The sequence below is a fragment of the Ruditapes philippinarum genome, unplaced genomic scaffold (genome assembly GCF_026571515.1).
Source record: "Ruditapes philippinarum isolate M1 unplaced genomic scaffold, ASM2657151v2 ctg2604_1_1_1_1, whole genome shotgun sequence".
NCBI lineage: Eukaryota > Metazoa > Mollusca > Bivalvia > Venerida > Veneridae > Ruditapes > Ruditapes philippinarum.
The window spans coordinates 231,286-257,339 of record NW_026857602.1 but is presented as its reverse complement, the minus strand read 5'-3'; the positions used below and the strand labels follow the sequence as shown (position 1 = coordinate 257,339).

At 32.9% G+C, this 26,054-nt stretch overlaps 1 protein-coding gene across 1 annotated transcript in view; it reads right to left on the bottom strand.

Moving 5' to 3' along the window:
* The window catches only part of LOC132750297 (fibrillin-2-like), a 72,837-nt gene extending 48,538 nt beyond the window's left edge, over positions 1 to 24,299 (bottom strand). The window contains exons 1-29 of the mRNA XM_060740246.1: positions 24,082 to 24,299; positions 22,304 to 22,538; positions 19,759 to 19,909; positions 18,814 to 18,979; positions 18,172 to 18,300; positions 17,391 to 17,513; positions 16,494 to 16,616; positions 15,671 to 15,802; positions 14,958 to 15,080; positions 14,256 to 14,378; positions 13,393 to 13,515; positions 12,312 to 12,434; positions 11,543 to 11,665; positions 11,076 to 11,195; positions 10,623 to 10,745; positions 9,984 to 10,106; positions 8,829 to 8,951; positions 8,254 to 8,376; positions 7,469 to 7,591; positions 6,696 to 6,821; positions 5,937 to 6,059; positions 5,375 to 5,497; positions 4,993 to 5,112; positions 3,963 to 4,076; positions 3,193 to 3,306; positions 2,676 to 2,792; positions 2,053 to 2,175; positions 1,614 to 1,635; positions 745 to 811 (exon numbers count right to left, since the gene is read on the bottom strand). Coding sequence (XP_060596229.1) covers positions 745 to 811; positions 1,614 to 1,635; positions 2,053 to 2,175; positions 2,676 to 2,792; positions 3,193 to 3,306; positions 3,963 to 4,076; positions 4,993 to 5,112; positions 5,375 to 5,497; positions 5,937 to 6,059; positions 6,696 to 6,821; positions 7,469 to 7,591; positions 8,254 to 8,376; positions 8,829 to 8,951; positions 9,984 to 10,106; positions 10,623 to 10,745; positions 11,076 to 11,195; positions 11,543 to 11,665; positions 12,312 to 12,434; positions 13,393 to 13,515; positions 14,256 to 14,378; positions 14,958 to 15,080; positions 15,671 to 15,802; positions 16,494 to 16,616; positions 17,391 to 17,513; positions 18,172 to 18,300; positions 18,814 to 18,979; positions 19,759 to 19,909; positions 22,304 to 22,538; positions 24,082 to 24,148 — 3,525 coding nt within the window. The 5' untranslated portion in view covers positions 24,149 to 24,299. The remainder of the gene's footprint in view (positions 1 to 744; positions 812 to 1,613; positions 1,636 to 2,052; positions 2,176 to 2,675; positions 2,793 to 3,192; positions 3,307 to 3,962; positions 4,077 to 4,992; positions 5,113 to 5,374; positions 5,498 to 5,936; positions 6,060 to 6,695; positions 6,822 to 7,468; positions 7,592 to 8,253; positions 8,377 to 8,828; positions 8,952 to 9,983; positions 10,107 to 10,622; positions 10,746 to 11,075; positions 11,196 to 11,542; positions 11,666 to 12,311; positions 12,435 to 13,392; positions 13,516 to 14,255; positions 14,379 to 14,957; positions 15,081 to 15,670; positions 15,803 to 16,493; positions 16,617 to 17,390; positions 17,514 to 18,171; positions 18,301 to 18,813; positions 18,980 to 19,758; positions 19,910 to 22,303; positions 22,539 to 24,081) is intronic.
* Positions 24,300 to 26,054: the final 1,755 nt, after the last annotated feature.

Genomic DNA, 26,054 nt, shown 5'->3' with positions numbered 1-26,054 from the left:
ATCACGTGAAAACTATGGCAACATATTTTAAAAAATATTATATACACAATATACACAAAAAGGAAATCGAATTTGATTCTGTATTTGAAGCAAATGAATAATGCATTGCAAAAGTTCATTTTTCAGTCGCTATATGGCGCGACGTCATCTCTTTCAACTCTTTTTCATTGTCTGTCTTTGCACTTGTCGGTGCAATAAGTTCATTTTGAACATCTTCGTATTGATGCTAGGAACCACATTTTCGGATCAGCAGAAATATCAAGTCAGATTATTCATTTTGAATCAATGATTGTATTGTATTGTACTCGTATAAATTACTTCAAAAAATAGCTGAAACTTTAAACGTACACTTTTAAACTGTTGACAACATTTATATGTGAGATATGTCACATATTCCTCTTAACGGCGTTTTAGGCGCGCATTTGTTTTGGTATTGCTGACTGCCAACAACAAGGAATGTCAAGTATAACGAATAACTGGAGACGTAATTTTTGCCCTTTTTTCGTCGTAATTAAAATATATTTATTTTTAGATACGAACTCTTACAATATTCAAGATTCTTCTTCTAACGAGATGGGCTTTAAATAAATTTAAATAGGGATATTCAGGAAAACCCTATTGATTCATATATTTATACTTCCTATAACATGAAGTTCTTTCAAGGTATATATCACAATGCCGAAATCATCAGCTGAAATCTCTATAACTGTTTCTTTTCATTTAAAGTCTTGTCCAGGCTTCAACATATATTTGACCACTGTCCACAGCATCATCCCCAGCAACAACAGCGCTGGCATCCTTTTCCGCAGAACTGTAGTGGTAAAAAAACAACTGTGACTGAAGTTCTAAGGAATATTTATTTATTTGGGAGTCTTTCTTGTTACAGTAGTTATTACACTTTGTAATAGTAGTTCTGAAAGAATATAGGACAGTGTGCCTTCGTTTACTGTTGAGTCTTCAGGGATGAAGTCAGATTGCCCCGGGGTAAGAATTTCTACTTATGTTCCGGTGAGTGAAAATGTACTTCAAGATAACTAGTTCAAATTGTATTTTCTATGATGTTTAATAATAATTGGTCGACATTTGTTTGCAAAATATGCATCAGCCTCGTTCTAAAAGGATGATACTTCACAACAAGATTAAGAGGAATTTGGAAGACTCGTTAAAGAAATAGAACGTTTTGACACAGCCTAACGCTGTTACTATCTAGACCAAATACTTTATCTTACTTAAGAGATATAAGAACATTTTCTGTTTTAAATACATTGGGAAAAAGATCATCAAGAATAGTCGAAATGGTTTGTGGACCTATGTCAAGAACATTAACAATGTAAGTTTTCTTTGGAATGGGTTAGCTTTTTGATGTGCATGGTAATCTAGACCACATTGTGCTACTTCGTGTAGACTGTGATAACCAGTAAGCAAAATCGTAAAGCAGAACCATTGTATACTTATCTTTATGAGATAATGTTGGATGATATTACGCAAAATTGAGCTATAAATATCTAGCAATCATTTCATTTTCGTTAGCATTTAAATCAATATTTGATGACAAGTATAAATCCATACTTAACGGTGCATTTATCGTCAAATTGACAAATCTTTTTACTTACTTTGTCAGGTCCAACTCCTTGTCTGAAAAAATATATAAAAGAGAAAATGAATAACCATACAGTTATAATAAGCTATAGCATTCAGTTTATTGATATAAAATAATAAAGTTACTTAATATTCTGATTACCTGCGAATGAATCGATAACCTAATTTATAAAATAAAATATAGCTACAGTAAGCTTAAGACACTAAAATTAGTAAAGAATACAATGTGTTTAACATTTTATTCAAGTAAAGAAAAACAATTTTTGACTACATTCAGCTGTAAACTAAAGGAAAGCATTACGGCTAAGGAGCAAAGAAAGTCAGGTGGGAACAAAATAGCTAACTGTTATTATATGTACTTTGATAGATATGGCAATACATATTCAACTCCAGGAATAAGTAAGCAATTGAAACATAAATCAAGGAGAAAGTAGATAAACAACGAAATTATACCACTAGATTTCCGCCGTCTTATTATGGCCACGCACAAAGAACCTACTAGCAACAGAACAACGGCACCAACGCCAATAGAAACACCCATAACCACAGCCTCGTACTGACTAGAGTCCGTCTCCTCTGAATAAAAAGATAATTTTATTGTCTTGATTTCAAATACTTTTAAGAAAAGTGATCATTTATCTTCCGCAGAGTAATTAAGAAATTTAGCTTGCCTTGATAATGTAGGCCTTTCATAAAACATGATACCTTGTATTTCCTTACTTATTCGTACCCTATAAATGAATGATGTATTATTATTTTTACTTCCCTTTTTACTATGAGAAATTAAACCAAACAATCTATGTTGAAACATTTCACATTACTACTGATACTTTCATCGTGGACATAATGGACTGTTCAAGATTTCAAATTATATTGAACATATTTTTCTTTCATCAATAAATTATCCATTATTCAACCATATTTGAACAGCCTTGTAACCATGGTTACTGAACTTAAATTCGATTAAATTACTGATGAATACTTTCTTATACTTTGTCCTTATACGTGTACCTATTTTTTGATAAAAAAACAAGTGTATGATATTCACTTGATAATTACAAACTAAATACATGTACCTATTTCACAATATTCGCCCTCAAATCCTGTGTTTGTACAATCACATGTGTAATAATTAACGAAGTCTGTACATGTACCATTGTTGAAACATGGACCACTTTCGCATTCGTCAATATCTAAAATGTAACATGATTCACTTTACATACTTATGTAAAACAAGGTCACTGGGGAAGTATGATACATTTAAGCAAATATATCGCTCAGATTCTCAAAATGTATTTACAGCTATACAGTACAGATATATTTGAAAATATACAAATGTTTTACATGTTCTACAATAAATGTCGCCTGTTCGTTTATGCCCAATGTCTTATAGAGGTAATTAACGGGTATCCCCTCCTTATCTGATAAATGGCTTTTATCTTACCGATGAATTTCATCAGGTACCAGTAAAGAAAAACAACAATATAAAATGCATTTCAGGAGCCTTTTTAATTATATGACATTGATTTCTAAAAAATGACATGCCTTTATCAATGTTATGTATGATTATAAGTATATGATAAAATAACAAACCTGTTTCACAAAGAACACCTGTATAGCCCGATTTACAGGAACATTCAAATTTCCCTACAAAGTCAATACACTCGCCACCGTTTAGACATGGCCTCGAACTGCATTCATAAATGTCTGAAATAATATGTTGTATAACTGTATAGGATTAAGTTATTATTCATTAATTGGCCCAAATATTGCACACTGGATTTCATAAATGACTAAAAGACAGATTTCATTGAGCAGATGAATCTCGTGTATTTGATCAATAGCAAATAAATAATAAAAAAACTAACAACATACTAACGGCGTGACCGAGTGGCAAACACGGACTGTTACCCAAGGGTTTGGTGGCTTTGCGGGTTCAAACTCAGTCAGGGACTAGCCGTTGTTTCATTGGGCAAGAAACTTTACTCTCGTTGCGTTCTAGAAACAGGTTCGATATGGTACCTTTAAACTTATAGCGGCCTATACAATCGAACTAACATAAATTCTGTGGTATATAATGGTTTTGTGATACATATAATACGAAAGAAGTAGGCAATATGGTAAATAAAAGAATTTTATTTGATACATGAAGCAAGCTATGTGATAACTGAAGTACACAATGAGATAACTGAAGTACCAATGTAACAAAAATGAAGAATCATGGTAAAAAAGACATGTAACTTTGTTGAATTCGAAGTTAATTTAGAAGATAAAGTATACCCGTATTTTATTGAAATCCATTGGTGAATTATCTATCGAAAGTTAGAATTAAATTAGATATTACTATGTGATAACGTAATTACCTATTTCGCATCTAGGACCCATGTAACCAAGGAAACAGCTACAACTATGATTATTAATGCCATCGATACATTCACCGTGACCGCTACATGTCACACCGATACAATCATTGACATCTGAAATATACATTCTGCCGGTTTAACGATGTTTCTAATAAAGACACTATAGTTCAAATATTCTGATGTTTGCAAGAATGTATAGAGAAATTTAAGAAATTGAAGATTTTCAATGAACAGTTATGCAGCTTGGTTTACTGCAAAATAAAGTCTAACAGCTTATTTAGTTGATCCTGGGACCAACATATATAGAAGTTGATCCATAAAACAAAATCTTGTTCATAATCTATTTTAGGCACTTAATGAATTGGTCTATTCAGCATAAGATATTTTGGTCATCCTACATTCTTACTCCGCTTTATTTTGATATATTTGAAAGAGAAACAAATAATTTCTAATTGTTTTCATTTCATGCGAACTCATTTTTTGACATCAATTTATGTACTTCAAACAGACAATAATAGCAAAATGTCATAAAAGTTTGATAAACCAAGAAACTAAATCTTTACAATAGTTGTCAACAGTTTGGTAACGTAATTGTTTTCAATTAACTTCATCAAAATAAATTTACATCATCGTTCTGATAATATAAGTGTTAAAGTCATATTGAATATTTGCAAGTTTGTAAACTACATTGCAAAGTCAAAACGGTTCAGCCAATGGTTGGAACTTTAGGTCAAAAGCTACACCTGATTAGGTTGGCAACTCACTAAACACTTTGTTTAAGATGCTGTATATACCATGAAAAACCGAAGTGCGCAAAAATAACTTTAGTCACAAGTAATGTGTCATAACATTTAACATATACTTTTCATTGACATTACATGAAAACTAAACTGCAAAGTCCTTATGGTATTGACTACTGACACGAGAGACCTGCTTTAACATTTTACATGTACTACTTATTAAAATTGTATGGCAAATGCATAAAAACTGCATGAAAAACGGAAATAAATATTAAAAGCTAGTTTCCTACTTGTACAGTTTTTCAAGCTCGAGAGGAAGAACCCGGTGTTGCATGCACAAGAGAATGTTCCAATCTCGTTATTACATACTTGTTCACAGCCATCAATGCCAAGGTCACACTCGTCAATGTCTGAAAGTACGAATGATGAAATTTTACCGTTTTTCATTTGCACATAATTTGACAAAACTCATCAAACATTCTTTAGTAATTCTAAGTGGAACAATTATTAAAGCACATTACTTGCTCAAATGAAAATCCAATCTGAAAAAAGAAAAAACACACACACTAAAATTCTCAAACGTATTCAAAGCTAGAATTAGTCGTAAAATCTTTTCTACTCTCAGTCTGTCCATATTATTTATAAATTGAGTTATGTTTTTTTAATATTTACCATTACAGTTTCTGCCATCATTATTAAGGGAATATCCACTTGCACAGAGGCATTGAAACGAGCCGACATTATTGTCGCATGTCTGGTTACATCCGCCATTACCGGTGCTACATTCATCCACATCTGAAACACCATATTTTACTAACTTCTAAAACAGATTTATGATGCAAATTTGCATCCTAATTATGATGTGAACATTGCGCTTGTAAGAAATAATGCGCACCTGTTAGCAATATGGAATGTGGAGAGGTTTAATTCCAGGGGGTTGTGGTGCGAACCCACGTGGCTTTTTGAAAAAATGCAAGGCATAGCCCCGAGTCAGGTTACATTTTGTAAATATCATTGCTAGTAATGAATGGATTTTTTCTCTCTCATTTCTTACAGCGTTTTTAAGACGACCTTTATAACATCCAAAAGTCGCTATTTTTGAAAATCGCGTTATCTGTGACACGTGCCATAGGAGGAAACATACATTTCTTCTTATGAAATCATATAAAAAGTGCAAAATGACAAACTCATGAAGTTACAAACAACGCGAAGCATTCAGCTAAGGTAAACTTACCGTTACATGTTCTATTGTCCGCATCTAGTGTGAATCCGATTCCACACGAACATGCGTAGTAACCAACGGTGTTAGTACAAATCTGAGCACAGTCATGAATATTTTCACTACACTCATCAATGTCTGTAAAGATACAACAATATATATTTTGCTCATGCGGACATATCAGCGAAAGTTCTTTGCACAGTACTTTCAAAGACAGAGATGCCTTGCTATAGTAAAAGCTTTCGGTAAGAATCATTTCATAAAACGTTCATCAGAAAAATATTATTCGGATATAAGCATTCTTTCAGAATATGATTCTTGACATTGGTAAAGTCGTAAAATATATATCTTTTCATACATTTATAGCAATTTCGAACATTCTACAGTTCCTTAATTCCATTTTCTCGAATATAGATCAAAGGATTAGCTCGAAATCTTACAGAAAGATTATAAAGTTTCTTAAATTGTGATGATCCAGTAGTTCAATCATAATTATATAAATCTGAGCATCAAACTGTATACATCTAGATGTGTATACAAGCCTGGCTCTTCACTAGTTCTATCGGCTACTCATTATTGTTACCAGTTCAAGAAATAAAACAAACATGCCAAAAGCATTTGATTCGAAAGAGACAAAACTATAAGATGAAATATTTTAAATCTGCATATAGATACGAATATTATTTAATATTCTATTTAAAACTACATTCTTATAAAATATTAATCATTCACATAGGCATTGGCAAAGTGCTAAAAAATATTAAAAATATTCACCTTCACATGTTTCGTTATTAGACATGGTGAGACTATATCCCGGATGGCAAGAACAGAAGTAGCTTCCAGCAGTGTTTTCACATATCTGTTCACAATTATCCAGATTCTCCGTGCATTCATCAATATCTTTGTGAAAACAGATAGTTATTAAAAAATTAAAATATCAATATTATTCCATTATTGAACCAAACTTTTAAAGCGCTCTTTTTACATATTTCACACGCGAACGATGTTAAATTCAACAAACAATGCACACCAAGAAACAAGCTGTTTGCATGTTAAATTTAGAAGGTCTGATCACAGACAACAACGGAAAACGCAAATGTCAACATATAAACACGAAAATGGCGTTAACTTTGTATTTACTTTCCTGTCTCTTGCACAGCAGTCTTTCGTGTACATAATAACAAAAATAATAGTAAACTGCAAAACAGCTACATTGTTCACAGGCAGTGTAACATGAAAGTTACAATCTTACAATTTGTTCATCTAAATAATTATTTCAACAGTTACTCCATAGAATATATTTAAATGGTCATTAAAGTCCTAGAACATACACTCAATGTGATCAATAATGGTACACACGTATAGATTATCATCAAAGTTATATAACGTAGTATTTCCAAAAACTGAGAATCATTGCATAAGAAATTACCTAAAAAAAATACATTTTTGCAATATTTACATTTTAGCATTAGAGTTACAATCATTGTAACTCAAACCAAAAAAATAAATATTCATATTTAAAACAAATCAAGTAAAAAACTACATACCATTACAGGACCTCATATCATTGTCCAGTGCGAAGCCAATGTTACAAGAGCATGTAAAACTGCCAACAGAATTGGCGCAGATCTGCGAACAATTGTCTTGTTGCTTTGTGCATTCGTCAATATCTGTAACATTGAAATATATATTTACGTCTCTTCACCTATTATTAAAAGGGACTCCACTGAGGTTTTTTTAACATGACGGGTCTCAGGCTCTTTTTTGCAGAATAATGTTCTATTTGATGTAGATGTTTAACAATAACTCGAATGCAAAATATCTGATCGTTTGCTCGTTCCGTTTTTCTTGAATAATTATTCAAATTGTGAAAAATGACCCAAAATTGAAAAACGTTGCAAGATGATTTTCAATTTATTTTCGAGTATATTTCTTAACTATCTTTTGCATTTATTTTTGTTATAAGTACACCAGCTCATCTATATACGAAATTAAAAGTTTAAGTTTTTATGGCTTTTGTACCTTAGTTGAGTTCCTTTAATAGTAATAACAAAAACCAAAAAAAGAAAGAATAGAAGTAATCATACTAGTATAACCTCTGTAGATCATCACCATTAAGTAGACAAAGATTTTGGTTGCTGTCGAGAGGTGTTGTTTTTCCAAAGAGGTCAATTTTATTGTAAAGTCTTGCGTTGAGAAGTAGTGATACTGTTGTTGTAAAGAAGAATTTGCTATACACAGGGTGTCCTCTGTATAATCAAATAAAAGAGAACAATAAAAGGAACAACTCTGTTATAAAGTAAAACATTATAAAGTCATTTTTGTATCGTACCGTTACAAGTTAATCCATCTATATTTAGTCTATAGCCTGTGTTACAGCTACAATTATAGCTGCCGATGTTGTTCGTGCATATTTGATGACACCCGTCAGTATCAAGAACGCATTCATCGACATCTGAAAACAAAATTAATATTTCTTAACAATTATCTGATACTTATATCTGCAAAAGGTTACTCGATGACAATTTATTTAAGAATGATTTTCTGCAAAATCGCCTATTAATCATACGCACGCAAATATTTTTGTTGCAATACTTTCAAAGATATATAAGCGATTTGCTTAATGAAAAGGCAAGTGCATTTTAAAAACACATGATTATGGAAATGCATGATTTAATATAACATTTCTTTGAATGCGTTTTTAAAGCAAGATAAATTGCATTTTCTTAAACAAAAATATACATATATTTCACTTCACTTTCAAAATCGTTTACAATAAATATGAATGCACATTGTACACTTTATGTAAATATATGTAATGTAATCAAATATTGCATATTATCAGTCCAAACTGCATTGCAAATATTCAAATGAATAAGATAAGCTGTCAAATAATGAAGTGTATACCTGCACATGTTTTATTATCCCTGTTTAGTTCGTATCCATTGAAACAGCCACAAAGATAGCTTCCAACAAGATTTGTACAATTTTGTTCACAGTCATTGTTGTCCTGAACACATTCATTTACATCTATATTAAAATAATAGACACATTTTAAATACGTATGTTATAATGTCTTTATTTATTTATTAACTTATTTATTTATTTATTTATTTATTTATTTATAAAAAACATGTTAAGAGAAAGAAACGTATTATATGTTTTAATGATTTAAGGCGATTCTATTTTTTTCTGGTTTTACGCCAATTTTACCACAATTTTTGTCATATCTCGGCGGTTGATCCACCTAAAAGGTTTTCCTGGATAACTAACCAGTAGTTACCAATTTCTCCGCAAGCAAACAACTTCTTATCCAACAGCAACGATTTCTAAAGCAGCGTTGAAAGGCAAATAACCATTATACTCATTGTCCGAGATAAACAATTTATCATTGTCATGGAGAAATGACACGTCGGCAGCGACCTCTGGATCATTAATCCGAAGATTAACGGGCCGACTCAGCTATGAAGCAATTATGCCCATGTTAACTGGTGCATTGTCCGGTAACTATTTCAAAAATCACCAGAAAACTTTTAGTTTCTTCAAATAATGACATATTAATATAATGCGAGTTTCTATAAAAGTTAGAATTCAAAATCATAGTTAAAAGAAACTTTGAAGAAAAAAAACTCAGTGCTTAGCCGTTTTAATTGATAATCACTTTATTGATGTAAAGAAAAGTTCAGTTTTTGTATGCTCATTTAAAGTTCCCGGTGCGTAGAAACTCTAACAAATTTTTTTTTTTACAACTGTTTAATGAGCATGTAAAACTTCCGCCAGTGTTTGAACATATTTGATCACAGTTGTCCGTCGCATTTAGGCATTCGTCAATATCTGGAAAAGGAGGCTCAAATATGTTGCGATAAAAGAGTATATGGAATGATTTAATCTAACTTCACTATTTCATCTAAAAGTTTTATAAGGCTATTTTAGCTGATGTTTAACAAATTGAATCAAATTATTTCCATAATAATCTTAATTTTCATAAGATGATTACCTTTGAAAACATAAGGTATAATATGTGTTATACTGGCTCAATTATCAATTCAAACATTCACTTACCAAGACATGAACGTAAATCGGTATCGAGCTCGTATCCTAGGTTACAAGAGCAGGAAAACGACCCGACGCTATTTGTACAGATTTGTCCACAACCGCCATTACCCGTAGTACACTCATTCACATCTGTTTATAGAAGATGAAACGAAAACCTAATTTGAATGGGAACGTACTTATTTAAAACAATTAAGACAAGGCAAATTTCATTAGAGCCATAAACGTTAACAATAATATTGAAGTGGATTAAAATACAAGAGTAGGTTTGCCATATTTCTGAGACTGTTAACAAACAGTGCCTACAAAAAGGGAAAAGCAAATGAAACATGTCGGCGATGTTCTGTCTAAATACGTTTATATCCATGAATTTTATAAATATCAAGTATAAATAAGTATAAAATAAATAGCCAAAGAGGACCCGGAAGGTAGGACTATTGCTACGGTTGTTATAATATGTAGTCAGACACATTTCCTCTTTAAAGGTTAACAATTTTTTTTTTTATGTTTTTAATTTTTCTTGCACATGCACATCGAACAGTTTCAATAAAATATTAATGCACTAAAATCAAAGAGTCGCCATTGAGCACAGACTATAGAAGGGTGTTCGTAGTTCTTTGATTGGTGTAGCTAATATCAATGGATTACCGTTGCATGTTTTTCCGTCTGTATCAAGAATGTAACCTCCGTTACAGTAGCATGTAAAATTACCAACACTATTGTTACAGAGTTGAGTACAGTCATGTGTCTGGTCAAGGCATTCATCAATATCTAAAATTGGAAAGGGGATATAATTAATATTCTACATACTTAGATATATATGTAACAATTATAACGAAGAAATGTAAAACATTTAATAGTAGTTTGACATATTTGTAATTGAAACATCAGTAACAGAGTGGTTCAAGATTCAGACGTAAAAGCAAAATCATTTCTCTGCATTGCAACTTGAGTATTTCTTCATTCAAATAACAATACAAAGCATTGCAGGTAACAAAATATCTTCTGTGTTATTTTCCCTTTACCAGAGTTACAAGATTTACTTATAAATGTGTTTAGAATGATATAGACGCATAATTATAACATATTTCAAATATTTACCGTCACATGTGTTGTCATCATTTAGACGATACCCCGTGTTACACTGACAAAAGTAGCTTCCTACAGTATTACCACAGTTTTGTTCACAAGTATCAGTTTTCTCTAAACACTCGTTGACGTCTTTATAATAAAAATATATAACTGTTGCTTAACTTTTACGCTGCATTTATAGTGTATCCATAATGGCATCTATCTTTGTAAAGCTGCTGCTGTTGTTGTTGTTGTTTTAAGCGCCAGATTTTTTAAATTTCCCTAATTGATAGCGTTTTTATTTTGGTATAATCTTTTCAAGTAAGATAAAGACAGGCCTAAAGACAAACATGTTGACATAAAAAAAACACATACTAAGACCTTTGATCATATTCCGTAATATACATTGAAACGATACTTAAATAAATACAACTGATTTTTTCTGAAATGACATTTTAACGATCGGTTTTCAAAAATAAATATCAATAATGTATTACCGTTACATGTTTTCCCGTCTGTATCAAGGTTGTAACCTCCGTTACAGTTACACGTGAAATTACCAACACTATTGTTACAGAGTTGAGTACAGCCATGTGTCTGGTCAATGCATTCATCAATATCTAGAAATATAACGGGATATAATTATTTTATACATTTTCGTTCTGTTAAAGACAACAATTAACACATGAAATAAATAAGCTGTGTATCCGTTGATATGTAGGATGTAAAGATGTTAATGAAATTTATATTATAGTATCGTACATATTAATATACATTAATTCTATACTTATTGCATTATTTTCTGAGATTCTCTAACACTACATTGATTGCCGCTATCATTATCTCTTTCTAAAATTTATACATCACAATAGTTTTTTTTTAAATGAAATTAGAGACAAAATGTTAATAGTGCTTAAAGCAGCATGCCTCAAAATTCATGCAAATTTTTATGAAAAAATTGAAACAGTATAAAAAAGTATCATGTTGTGAAGTGAACAAAGAAAGTAATTAACTTTAAGTTACCAAACAAAAAAGTCAAAATATGAAAAAATAGCCCTTACTTCGTTAGTCACGCAGTAGAAATACGCATAGTGATAAAAACTGTAAAATTAGTCATTAATCGCAAATAACATGAATCTTGAATCTTTTACTTTTCTTAAATTCTTAGTTCACATATCTCAAGTTTGATTTCCTTCAAATTAGTTTGGCTCATCTGGAGGCATGCAGCTTTAAAATGTTTGTGTTTCGAACATTTTTTATATTTACCATCACACGTTTTGTTGTTATTGTTTCTCTGATATCCTGCGTTACATTGACAACTGTAGCTTCCTATGTTATTTATACAGATCTGTTCACAATCATTAATGTTTTCCGTGCACTCGTTGATATCTATAAATAAAAGTTGATAATTGAGCGTTTCTAGATGCTTCATGTTTATATAAATAATAACGCGCGATCACTTTATCGTATTTATTCTTAGTTGTTAAAAATGTGCATTCATATGAACGTTTTAAAAAAGTATGAATGCAAAGCCTTTTCAAAAATGACAGTTGTAAAATGATAACAGTTTTATAACAAGCTTTACAATTATAGTAGTAGCTGATTTTTGCCATATCGCATTTTCTTTCCGCGGGGCGCCAGACGTAATCACGAAAATACGATAAAGTGATCACTTTGTCGTACTTTCGTGTTTTGCCTTTCGCCCCGCGGGGCGCCAGGCGAAAAAATCGACGCAGTGATCACATTGTAGTATTTTCGCCTAGAAGGACGCCAAGCAAAAAACACAAAAATACGAGCGCCAGACGAATACACGCCAAAGTGGTAACTTGGTCATATTTTTTAGTTTTTGCCTGGCTCCCTGGGGAGCGAAAATAAACCTGTCACAAATCAGCCACCATAGTTTGATAGTTTGGACTCTGTCAGCATGTCAGACTCTATGCTATTGGCTGACCAACTTTAAAATTCCATTTTGATATCCCCAATCATCATTATGGACAATTCCAAAAATGGAAACTGGATAAGTTCATTTAATGTAATTGTTGTTAATTTTGTATTCTACTTCGCAAAAACAAATCAACAGCCCAAGACTCATGGGAAGTTCTACCATTATCTTCAGAATGTATCTGTAACGTGCAATCAAAAGAGTGGGACAGTCTTATTTTATTATTTTAGGCAGTAGCGTTTGGCCAATGACCATTACAATAGTCAACATTTTGAAATGTAAAATTAATAAAGCTCTGTCTGGCAACAAAAAATGAGAATAATGTCGTTTAACGGTTTAAAATATTCGAGGTATATACATGTACGTGTAAACTAAAACATAAGATGATTAAATGAAAACGTTTACCATCGCAAGATTTTAAGTCGGCATTTAATCTGTATCCATGGAAACAGTCACATGTGAAGCTACCTATAGAGTTGTTGCACACTTGGTGACAATCGTCTGTGTTCAAAGAGCATTCGTCTGCATCTGTGAAGTGAAGAAAATGAAATAAATGAATAATCTCAAAGGGGCCACATCGTCAAGTTTTCATTTGTTAACAAGCATAGTATTATATTTTCAGTGACTTTAAATTTTGTTTCGTGTGTAGAACGCGTGTGACTAACAGGGTTTCCAGAAATTGCAGTTGCTGTTACTGAAACCGAAAACGACAAACTTGATTAGGAAATAGATAATTTGGGTTACTTGACCCGACTAAATAAAAACATTTCTGACAATAAAATGATTATTCACATCGATGAAAATTAAACATAACTTTATTGATGGGATAGAAAAAGATATTTTTGATAATTATTTTAATGCTTCTTTATAATTTCCTTTGATTTAGTGCGGAATATAATCCAAACTCAGTCCCTTAGCTGATACGAATTGTAATCTAGATACCGTATATATAGTAAACTCCGCTTAAAACGAATTTCAAGGGACCGCCGAATTTATATCGTTGTTTCCGGATATCGTGATATCCGAGTGGCCAAGAGTCGGGACCACGGCAACAGCAGCGTTTTAATTAAGCGGTATTACTGTACTTGTCTATAGTGTTTATTCTGGTTATAAGAAAATCATGTTCATATACCGTTTAGTCCATTCACAATATTCAGTAAATGTTAAGAACTTGTATTCAGTTAATCATTAATATAAGTTTCCGTTTAATACAATACTTTGTTACCTAATTTTAAAGTAAAGACAGAGAATGTAAAAATAAAGCTCACCAATGCATGTAGTTTGGTCAATATCTAGCGTATAACCCTCGGTACAGGAACATTCATAGCCTCCTCCAATGTTAGTACAGTTGTCTGAACACCCGTCAATACCCAACAAACATTCATCAATATCTAGAAAACATATTAAATAGTAATTATATATTATAAGTACTATCATTGTTGTATGCCTGGCTACCTCATTAGCGTGCTGGGGAAACTGAATCTGCCTGCCAGTGCCATCTGATCATGGTCTGTACTGTTTGATATTCAGTCAGTACATAAAATGTATTTTTTAATGTTGTCTAAAATAAGGGATGACTTTGTTAAGATTGAAAGATAGACACATCCATTTAAGATATTTATTTGAAAAAAGATTAACGTCAATTATCATGAAAACATATCTATCCATAAGATGTCACATAGGACTGTTCTAAATAACCTCTTAATAACCTGCCGTGAACAAAATCTCTGTCTCTACCAACCATGACGTCGCCTTGGACCCCTTGGATTGATTTCAATGGCCTTCGGCTGGAAACTTAAGCCATTAAGTGGTAATTTTACACAGTTCATAATTCATTATTTACATCTTACATGTTGGATGTTAGGTTATTTCTGTTAGATTGCTAAGAAATGCATGTTTTTCTTAGGAATTTTTTTTCATATGAATGCATACCTTAGATCTACATACAAAACGAATAAACCAGTTTATACCTGTACAATTTACACCGTTGGCTTGCATGTTGTAACCGTTACGACAGTAACAATTAAAACTACCCTCTGTATTGTTGCATTCCTGAGAGCAACCACCTTGATTTACCAGACATTCGTTCTCATCTGAATTAGTACATAATATTCACATGTTATATATATTATTATTCATTTCATTAAAACGTACTTCACCTTCTTCGAACCAGCTGTGACAAATACATGTACATGTCCTCAATCTGATTAAAATCAGCTCGTAACTAACGCTATACAAGAAATAACTTAAGTATATCCGAACTTTATTTCCCCATTTTTCGTGTTTAAATGTTGAATTCTGCTTAAGCCGGTGCTAGGGGGCGTGGACGGTAACTTGCACTTTCCAGTTACCCCCTATGATAGCTTCATCACACGAGCTGCAACATTTTAAATTTTTTGTTTGGACATCTTTTATGGATTCTAGGATTTCTCTGATTTAATCAGACTGACATAAGTTATCTTCCAGGACATAACTATTACATAGTGTTCTCAAAATGACCGACAACAGCTGAGTGAATTGTTCCTTGGCACTTCAATGCAAACTGAATTTGTTTATAAGATCAAACGAGGTTCAAACATTTACTAAGTAAATCTTAAACATGAATTATAAATAGGATTACTGTTGCACTAAGTGGGAAAGAATGTGAGGAATACAAATAGAAGTATGTGCAAAAATGTCCTACCTTCACATGTAAGTCCGTCACTTCCAATAACGTAGCCGTTAAGACAGGAGCAGAAATAGTCCCCATTGGTGTTGTTACAAAGGTCACTGCAATTGGCAATTCCTAGTTCACATTCGTCAATATCCGGTACTTCTGATAAAATCAACATATATCTTTATAAGTTTAACTGGCAGTTCTGATAAAGAAAATATATCTTAATAAGTTTTTTTAGTATTCCTGATAAAGGTAAATGTATGCCTTAGCTATTAATCATGCTTTATTCCAATTTTCCGGATTTCATGGTTGATTTATTAACATCGACGTCTTGAAATCACTTTCCTCTTACCGCTTCAGGTTCAAATTCCTCAAATGGACTTTGAATTCATTTATATGATAGAGCTACCCAGTTTCCCTGTAGAATACTTTTAATCCCACCAAGGTAACTGGTGATGCCCCCTCACCTACCCTCCCCACTAGTAAAGCTGATAAGACGTCATTTTACAGTGTCGGTGTGCTTAAAGCATTCTTCTTTGCTGACAGTTTACCAATATATTTCGTGATTAGAGATCCTGTTAGGAAGATTGCGTAGACGTTCTAGAGGCCAAAGACAAAATGTAGTTGTCTTATGAGTACATTATGTCACGGGCCTTAATTGCCAATTAAGGAATTGTTAAAATAAACTTTCAATTTAAGTGAAGGTTGTAATGATCGGTAGCTTAACACTTGTTAAGGAGACAAACACTTAGGCAGTGGTGCTATTTTCTTAACTGAATATTTATTTCAGTGAAACTTTAGTTTATATATATTCTTATTTCTAATTGTTAGAAGTTAAGCAGAGACTTACCGTCGCACGTTTTGCCGTCTTCATTCAGGCTAAAACCTGCGGCACATGTACACTGGAAACTTCCGACCGAGTTCGAGCAGTTTTGCGAGCAGTAGTGAGATATCCCGGTACACTCATCAATATCTGAAGGTATTAAAATTTTGATAAACTGATTTAATGCTCATCGGCATTAATCAAGGGGGAGAATCACGCCGTTCGTTACCCAAACAAACAAGATGGCGGATGCAGCCAAAAAGTAGGTATTTCCCTTTTTTCTCTGAAATTCGTGATGTTCTAATGTAAAGTTACATATAACAACCTTCTCAACAATTTTCATGGCACACAGGATTTTATTTCATGATGTTTCGTCCCGTACTTCATCTGAAATGCGCGTCACCAGATTCGAAGCAAGAGAATTTTCCACCGGTTTGATCGTGGTAACGTACGGCCTTTTCTCTCAAATTCACTGTTTCTTTTACATATATGTATATTAAATGAAACCACTGACTTTAAAAAGTTGCAATATGTTGTCAAGTAAGCAATCATGCCCATTCTGGCTAGATTTACTGCTGTCTATATTAATATCGGGGCATTTTCCGGAAATGATAACGTATGTTACATGTTGTTTTGTTAAGTGACTATCAAATTATCAATTTTTTTATCAAATTTGTAATGGTTCCATTACGAAATCTTTTGGATTCCAATTATATTCAGTGTCAGTTATAGTTCAAGGACTTGTTTTCGTTGACGTGACCTATTTAAAATGGCCAATGGCATTCTCAGGTTCCAATTTAAACATGTTAAAGATTTTATAAGACCAAAGAAAATTGCACTTTATTTAGTTATCCCCTTTGTACTTCATAGGAAGTATATGTGAAAAACAGGAAGCCTATGGCCGAAAAAGGAATGAAGTAATACCGTCACATGTGTAGTTGTTGGAATTCAGACTGTATCCCGATTTGCATGTACAAGTGTATCCACCATCTATGTTTGTGCAATTCTGTTCACAGGAATCTGTGTCAAGGTCACATTCGTCTATATCTGTTCATTTAATGACAATGTCATTTTTATGTAAGTAAATATACATACAACAGATGCGTTTTACAAATGGGATGTATAGACATTCACACTGCATAATAAATTGTATTTCCAATATACCTGTCACCTATCGTCCCGGCAATGCCGAGGTATTACCTGGCGTCTGTACCCGCGCTACTGGCTCAATGCAGTGGATTTGCTTTGACGCCACAAGTAGCAGAGAATATCTTGAACTCATAGTGAAGGGGCATTTGACATTTAACCATCTGTCTACATAGGGCGTGCCATGGAGCTCAAAAATCCAAAAGTCATACTTCCCGTGATTCTCTACGGACGGGGCGGGATTATAACCGATTTGTGTATTAATACATAATATATACTAGTATCATAAAGATATACTAGTATGTATGTGCCAGTATCATGTCATACGTTTATCAAAAGGATTTTGGTTTGATATAATAACTTACTATCCTTATATGCATTCTTGTATTTTTTTATCAACAGTCATCAGAAAGATTAAATTAGGTGTATAATAAAATAATTTATATTGCTGTAGTAATCGCTGGCTCGTTAGGGCACAGGCCTAGTTTTTCTTAGCATATGATTTCATTAAAACAACACTGTTTCGAAGCTGATCGAAGTAAAACAGATTTGTACATACCTACGCTGCACGTGTTTCCAGTATATGATGATGTACACGTGCACGTGAAGTTCGTGCCGTTGACAGTACAGCTACCGCCGTGTAAACAAGGTAGGTTGTCACATGGACCACTCACTGGTTCATTAGTTGCTGTTAAGACATAAGATTTACATTAAACCTTATATAATTGCAAGATATGACAATATATAAAGTATAACCGCTGCTCATAGCTTGTTGTTTCAACAGTAAAATGCAATTATCTGGCTATATTTTGGAATGTCGGAGGCTCTCTTAGGTGAATGCTCGGCCTGAAATAATGCTCGGAGGGTAACGCGAGGTCTTCTTTTATCCATAAAGTTAGAAACACGCAATATAACATTTACAGTGCCGGTGTGATCAAATAAATGAATTAAACATAGTTTACAAGTGACAAAATAATTGTTTCTAACTGAACATTAAGTCTCAATACAAATTATTTCAGAAAAAGTATCTTATCTACAAACCATATGGCTGAGAAGTCAACAACGTCAACAACACTTTTCTCGTTAGAATCGAGACAAGAATCAAAGCTGCAACTTAAAATTGATGAAGAATACCCACAATGTCCCACATGGTATTGCCTGACTCTGACCAAGTAAACAAAATCTTTCAAATGTTGTATACCTTCACAAACAACTGTTGTCAGATCGTCTGTCACCCCAGCGAGGTCACTGAAATCTGTCAGCATGTGAACATTGTCAGCGTCCCCTGCTATAGTCTCGAGAAATTCGCGAGTTACCCCATCAGTAATACCAACACATATTATCTTGATACCAGCGTCTCGAATCTCCTGTATAATTATTTGGGGTATAATTGTTTAATTTACAGGTTAACAAGTTATGTAAGTTATAGAATAAACATATTATATTTATAGACAAATTCTTCTTAACGGCTACCTTGTGCAATTAAACTAATAATTCACAAACAAATCAAGCATTCATTTAACAATTAACATACATTACTTTAAGAAAAAATAAAATAAATTAATAACAAATGCATATACAAAAGGATAATATCAACAAAACATGTTACTGTCAGATCTTTCAAAAAATTTGCAATTTTACCATGTTAGGTTCTCCTGACGTGGATCTCATGATTTTAAATAAATTACATGCACTACTGAAACAAGCATGTCGGCATGGTCATTTTGCAAGAAATTCTCTCCGATCAGGTCAAACAAGGATATCACTCGTGGATATCAAACAAATATATCAGTCATGGATATCAAACAGCGATATCAGTCGTGGATATCAAACAACGCTATCAGTCGTGGATATCAAACAAGGATATCAGTCGTGGATATCAAACACCGATATCACTCGTGGATAACAAACAAGCACATCAGTCGCGGATATCAGACAAAGATATCAATCGTGGATATCAAACAAAGATATCAGCCATGGATATCAAACAACGATATCAGTCGCGGATATCAGACAACTATTTCAGTCGTTGATATCAAACAACGGTATCAGTCGTGGATATCAAACACTATCATCACTATTGGAGCATGTAAAATTCAAAGTAGAATGTGTTCATTTTACAAAATCAGGGGTGAAATGGCCCCACCTGTGCTGCAGTGACAACATTTGATGACTCCCCGTCTGCAATGAGAACAAGAACCTTCTCGACGCCGTCTCGAGCCCCGTTTGACGCTGCGAAGTTGTTGGTGAATGCATACTCGAGAGCTCTTTTAATATCTGTGCTTCCACCACGAAATCTATAAAATGAATATAAAAATAATATCTATCACCTTTTTAAATTTCAATTGGCAACTCCTTTGTTCCAAATAATGTAACAACATGTCAAATTTAATGTAAAGTCAACTTTTCAACTGGAGAGAGTAATTTTACAACGTGGTGATGCTCAATATAACATTAAAGGAACACTACTGAGATCCAAAAGCTTAAAAGTATAGATTTCACATTTCTTGTGTCGATCAACTGTTTAAACGCTTTTCACATTTTTCCAGTCTATTTTACAACTTAAACAATTATTCTTGAAAAACAGGCTGAGCGAATAATCTGAAATTTTGCAAATTAGTTATTTGATCAGACCACTATCATATGGTAAATAAATCTCGAAGAGATGTTTCCAGACCCTTATTTAGACAAAACCCCAGTGGAAGATGTAATGTTAAAATAATTATGGTAAATTCAGTGTAAAACTTTATGTGTCACATTTTACAGCACGTGAAAGCTTGTTTCGATGAAAAAAAAATCTGTCACATTTTACAGCACATCGAATTTTCCGATTCGATGTAGAATTTACTGATACATTTCACACCGTCTTGAAATCAATGTAAAATAAACTGTCACTAAGAGCTTAATGTTACAATACGTTGAATTAAATGTAAAAATTATATGTAATAATAATAAGTGTAATTGTTATACATGCCTACAATAAACCATAACGATACGTCTACAATAAACCATAACGATACGCCTACAATAAACCATAACGATACGTCTACAATAAACCATAACGATACGTCTACAATAAACCATAACGATACGTCTACAATAAACCATAACGATACGCCTACAATAAACCATAACGATACGTCTACAATAAACCATAACGATACGCCTACAATTAACCATAACGATACGTCTACAATAAACCATAACGATACGTCTACAATAAACCATAACGATACGCCTACAATAAACCATAACGATACGTCTTCAATAAACCATAACGATACATTATCGTATGATGAATACTGGCAATCATGTTTTTTTCCCCATTTTGGATATTGCTCTTACAGCGTGTTTAAGATTTTGGGTCATGGTAATTTTTCTGCTGTTTTTACTAAAATCATTAAACGTTTTATTAAAAGAGGTTATGACCCTACTTTTTTAAGACATACTACATGTTTAGTGTTCAACCCTTTTACAGTTGGACACTACGCTTTCCTCTTTTGATTGCATCTGACGGACCAAGTGGGAGACTCTATGATGGATATTGGGACTGAATTGTCTAAATGTCCTACTTCTGCCTTGCTTCGTCGGGCCCTTGTAGGTGATTTTCTTGTTGCTCTGTCTTCCTTTAGGACATTGAGTACTTTTGTCATGGCCACTGGGTTTACTTTTTATATGTTTCTACATGATCATTTTAGTGATTTACTTATTTAACCTTTTATAACCATGGCAACTGTTTGAATTTCACTTGGCGGGGATTCATTTTATTTACACTGTCTCGTTTAAAGGAACATGGTGGGGCTAAGAGCGAGGTTTGGTGCACCATTAACCGGTTTAAACTCCCAAGCAGTCATTATCATGCTGCTGACCGTTCCAAGGCGGCGCTCCTCTGTGTTCCTTAGATGTATGTCTATGTTGTTTCATACTGTTTTGGCGACACTTTTGCTTGTGTCCCTTGTTGTTTTCTCGTCTACGGTAAGTATCTTCCCCATTGCCTCTGGTTTTTATTTCTTTGATTACCCCCCCCCCCCTCCCCCGGTCTCCTGTCCCCTTCCCCTTTGTGGGCCTATTATTATTTTCTTTGAATTCATAATCAGTTCTAAATTATCTATCATTTAATGATTAACCTTTCCGTGCTCTGTCTTTGCCCTGTCCTATTTTTGTTTGGGGTCCGCCTGAGCTCCTTGCCGTTGGTTCTTGTTGCTGGGTCATATGGGGGTTGCGTTCATTGAACGCCGCCTTTCCTTGTTGATCTTGTTTATCATATTGGTTCTTTTTCTTTGCAGCAGGAAAATCACATATGGGAACATTAACTTTGCTCTTTAATTAATTCTTCTCAGGGGAGAATGGTTTACCTATTTTCTGAATGTAAGTTACGTAAGGTTTTCAGAGATAACAAAAATAATATGTGTCAATTTCTAATAATCTAATATACTTTAATTTAGTTTTTGACAGAAACACTGTTTAATTTAGCTGTGATCAGATAGCGGCAAAGTGATAATACTACCAACACAATCACGCATCATTTGATGTCCGGTGATATACATATAATAATATTAATCGTCAATTTAACCAAAGGTGTAAATAGCAAAATGGAAATTGGGTGAAATAAGCAAACAATTAAAATCATATTTCTTGTCGTACGTAAGACAAATTGATATATATATAAGATAAAAGTAAAGCTTAGATACCTGACGGATTCTATTTTCTTAACTGCAGCCGCCGTAGTCGAGTAATCGTCTAACCAAAATTGGTTCTTTACAGTACCCGAGAAACTGAGATAACTCACTTGAACGTCGTCGGGCCCAACGGTCAAAGTCCCGACGACGGCGGCAACAAAGTCAATCACAAGGTTATAATTAGATCTTTGAACAGATGAGGAGTCATCTACTACAAACACAACATCAGCCTTGCCCGACGTACATTCTGTGAAATAAATGTTAATGAATGAAACCAGTTTACCTTTTCTAGATAAAAATGATATTGGCAAACAAGAAACAGCTCTTTCTAATCTACTTTATGTAAAACTTTAAGTCATATGTCTCCAGAAGAAAAAATACGATAAAAAGAAGAAAGAAAAACCAACGACAGTTATGTAGATATAACAATAATTTATCTTTGTTAGAAGACGAGATATATATATTTCTCTCATACACATATTTTATTAAATGATATATTCTCATGAATATCATCATCATTGCGATCATCATCACCAACATCATCATCAACAACATTATCATCATCATCATCATCATCAACATAAACATCATCATCAACATAATCATCATCATCATCATCAACATCAACATCATCATCGTCATATTATTATTATTATTATTATTAAAGTTTTCACCGCCGCATGATATAATATACTATTTGGATTAAAACAGAAAGTAAACTCGTATGATATATTCACAAACGATCACGTGACTCTTCAACTACTCTTATCTAGTATCAGGTAACCTGTTTCATAATGAATTATTAATTTATTCACAAGTATTTCCGATTATACTCTCAATTCTAGTCAAGAAGTATTTGGGACAAAGGAATGTGGTATCGATGAGATTCTTTTACTGACAACTAAGCGTGGTAATTCGGTCACTAACTATTCAAAAAACAAAAGATCATACCCGAGTTATTGGCGTTTTGTTTCGTGTAGTACAAATCACAAAAACCCTAGTTATTGTAAATCTGAATGTTGGGATATTTGATACCGTATATAGTTATAGTTTACCATTTGTATGCCTGTTATAAGACATAGTATTTGTTACAACAGGAATATCAACTTAAAACGAAGCAGGTATAAAAAGGTTTGCTTCTGATGTCTATAAATAAAAAAACTAAAAATAGAATATATTTATTTGATTGTCAGAAAGTTTATATATATAACCTATGTAATAAAGAAAGATATGAAACAACTAAATATAAGCATGCATGTAAAACAGAAGTTTCAGAGCAGAGACACTAAACTAAACCAGTGTTTAAAGGCCCATTATGTCTCAGATTCTTTCTTTAAAACGTTTTTGTTTTGGTGGCATGTGAAGGATATTAAGGGATAAGCATGAAACGTGCTCTAGTTCCATTATTTAAAGGTTATAAAATTAATCTCTGCCCTTTTTAAGAAGGAAAGAATTCTTCATTTCTGAATTATAATGTGCCTTTAAGTTATTTCCAATTTTTTCATATCATTTACATGAAAAAGTCAGCACGTGCACTTTAAACAAATACTTAAAAGATTTCTCCGTCACAATAACTTTGGAGTTTTGGAGTGGCATCTGCCTCTTTGACATCCACACGGTACCCATGTGACGCACGCTGGCGGGGGAGGGGGTTCGAACCAAGAACATGCTGTTCTAATAAGAGCTCGGTGGTTTGCTTTTATCATTTAACAAAAAACTGATTTGTTGTTAATATAATATGACAAAAATTAAAAAAAATAAGTTAATGATATTCATAAAAAGTTTCAAACCTTGAGATAAAACAGATCCTGTTATATAGCAGACGACAATTAAACGTAAAACACTTTTTCTCAACATTATTAATTTGTCTACTGTCTTTGAATCAACTACTACAGATATTGAACACTGTAAAATTTAAGTCCAGTTTTATTCAATTCGTTACATTATTTACACGGTTATTGACGTTTTTAACGTTGACTCTGTCAGTTACTATAATTATATATTTTGCGGAATGACAATACAAATAACTAAAAATAAACTACATGTGTATGAATAAGTCACTAGTCACCGGGTATATCAATTACATGGTTAATTGGGGAATATATGATTGTAGAATTAGCTATCATAAGTAAATCTGTTTACAAGCATTATGTCATCTTGATTTAGGATTTCAAAAAGCACTTTTTACAAGTGATATCATTCAAGTATCATATTACAGTACATGAATAATATAATATTTTAACTACTTGGACTTATTATCGTAACTTATCTAAGATGTGTATTATTGTGTTACAATCGAGATTATTCATAATGACTTATGAGGCTTTCTTTTGTTTGATTTTGTCGTACAACAAAGGAAATATCTAAAATTACTTAGCACGGAAGTTTAAATTGTTAACTTCAACCTAATTAAAGGATGTAATAGATTAATGAAACATTGCATTTCATTGTGAGGTATTGGGTTCGAGTCTCTACACGTGCATTTTGAAATTTCGTGTGACAGAGTCATATTCTTTTTGCTTAAAATATACAGTTTAATCATTCTCAAACAATAAAATAACTGCAAAATTAGAATAAAATTATTACAAATATATTATTGGCTTATGTGTACTTAACAATCCGTAACGAATTACCTAATAAAACGGTCTTAATTAATAAGTGTACATGCAGTTTTTGTTTTATTTTATATATAAATTAAGCGATTATGTGTAATATAGATACAAATGATACATTTAAACATGCATTATATTTATATAATATAAATCAATCGATTTTAATTGATTTTAATATAGTACAACAATGATGACAATCACATGTAAACTAAAGTGTATACAGGAAAAGAGCGGTTGTTATATTTTATCAATTTGATAATCAAATTTTTGTAGTCCTTGTACCATATCAACAATCACCATCGTCTTTATATTCGTGATTCTTTTATTGACATGTTTATGTTATCTTTGTTTATTTTTACATAAAATATATCCATACAATAACAATAGCGGTAATGATGAAAACTACAAATCTAATCATAATTCATAATGAAGACAAATAATAAATACAAAAACAAAAAAAAAAACAAAAAACAAAAACGGTGTGCTGATTAATAACTATGATAACTGTTAATGCTTTCACAGTGACACTCTTCGAAATTATGATATTATTTCAAGATATGAGCCGCGTCACGACAAAACCAACATAGTGCGTTTGCGACCAGCATGGATCCAGACCAGCCTGCGCATCCGCGCAGTCTGATCAGGATCCATGCTGTTCGCTTACCAACTCTATTACAAGTAGAAAAACTGATAGCGAACAGCATGGATCCTGATCAGACTGCGTGGATGCGCATGCTGGTCTGGATCCATGCTGGTCGCAAACGCACTATGTTGGTTTTGTCGTGACGCGGCTCATATTTGTTTCAATTAAGATACTTGAACTCTTGTAAGAATACCTCGCATACACTTTTTCTTGGTCGTTTGAAGAAACTTGACCAGGTGGACTAAATGCAACCATTCTTCAAAAAGTGAATTTCCCCAGAAAACTTATATTCCAATGAAATAAAACATTAATGAACAGAATAGAACAAAATGTAATAGAAACATAAAAACAGGCAATTCAAAAAGAAAGAGTTTTAAAGCAGGCAATCAAAAAAGATTTTTAAACTTTACGCGATAATTACATGAAACACGCCACCCAGCTATTAAGATAGATATACGTTGATTTATAGTCTTATCATGGCATATGAGCAACTAGTTCCACAAGACAG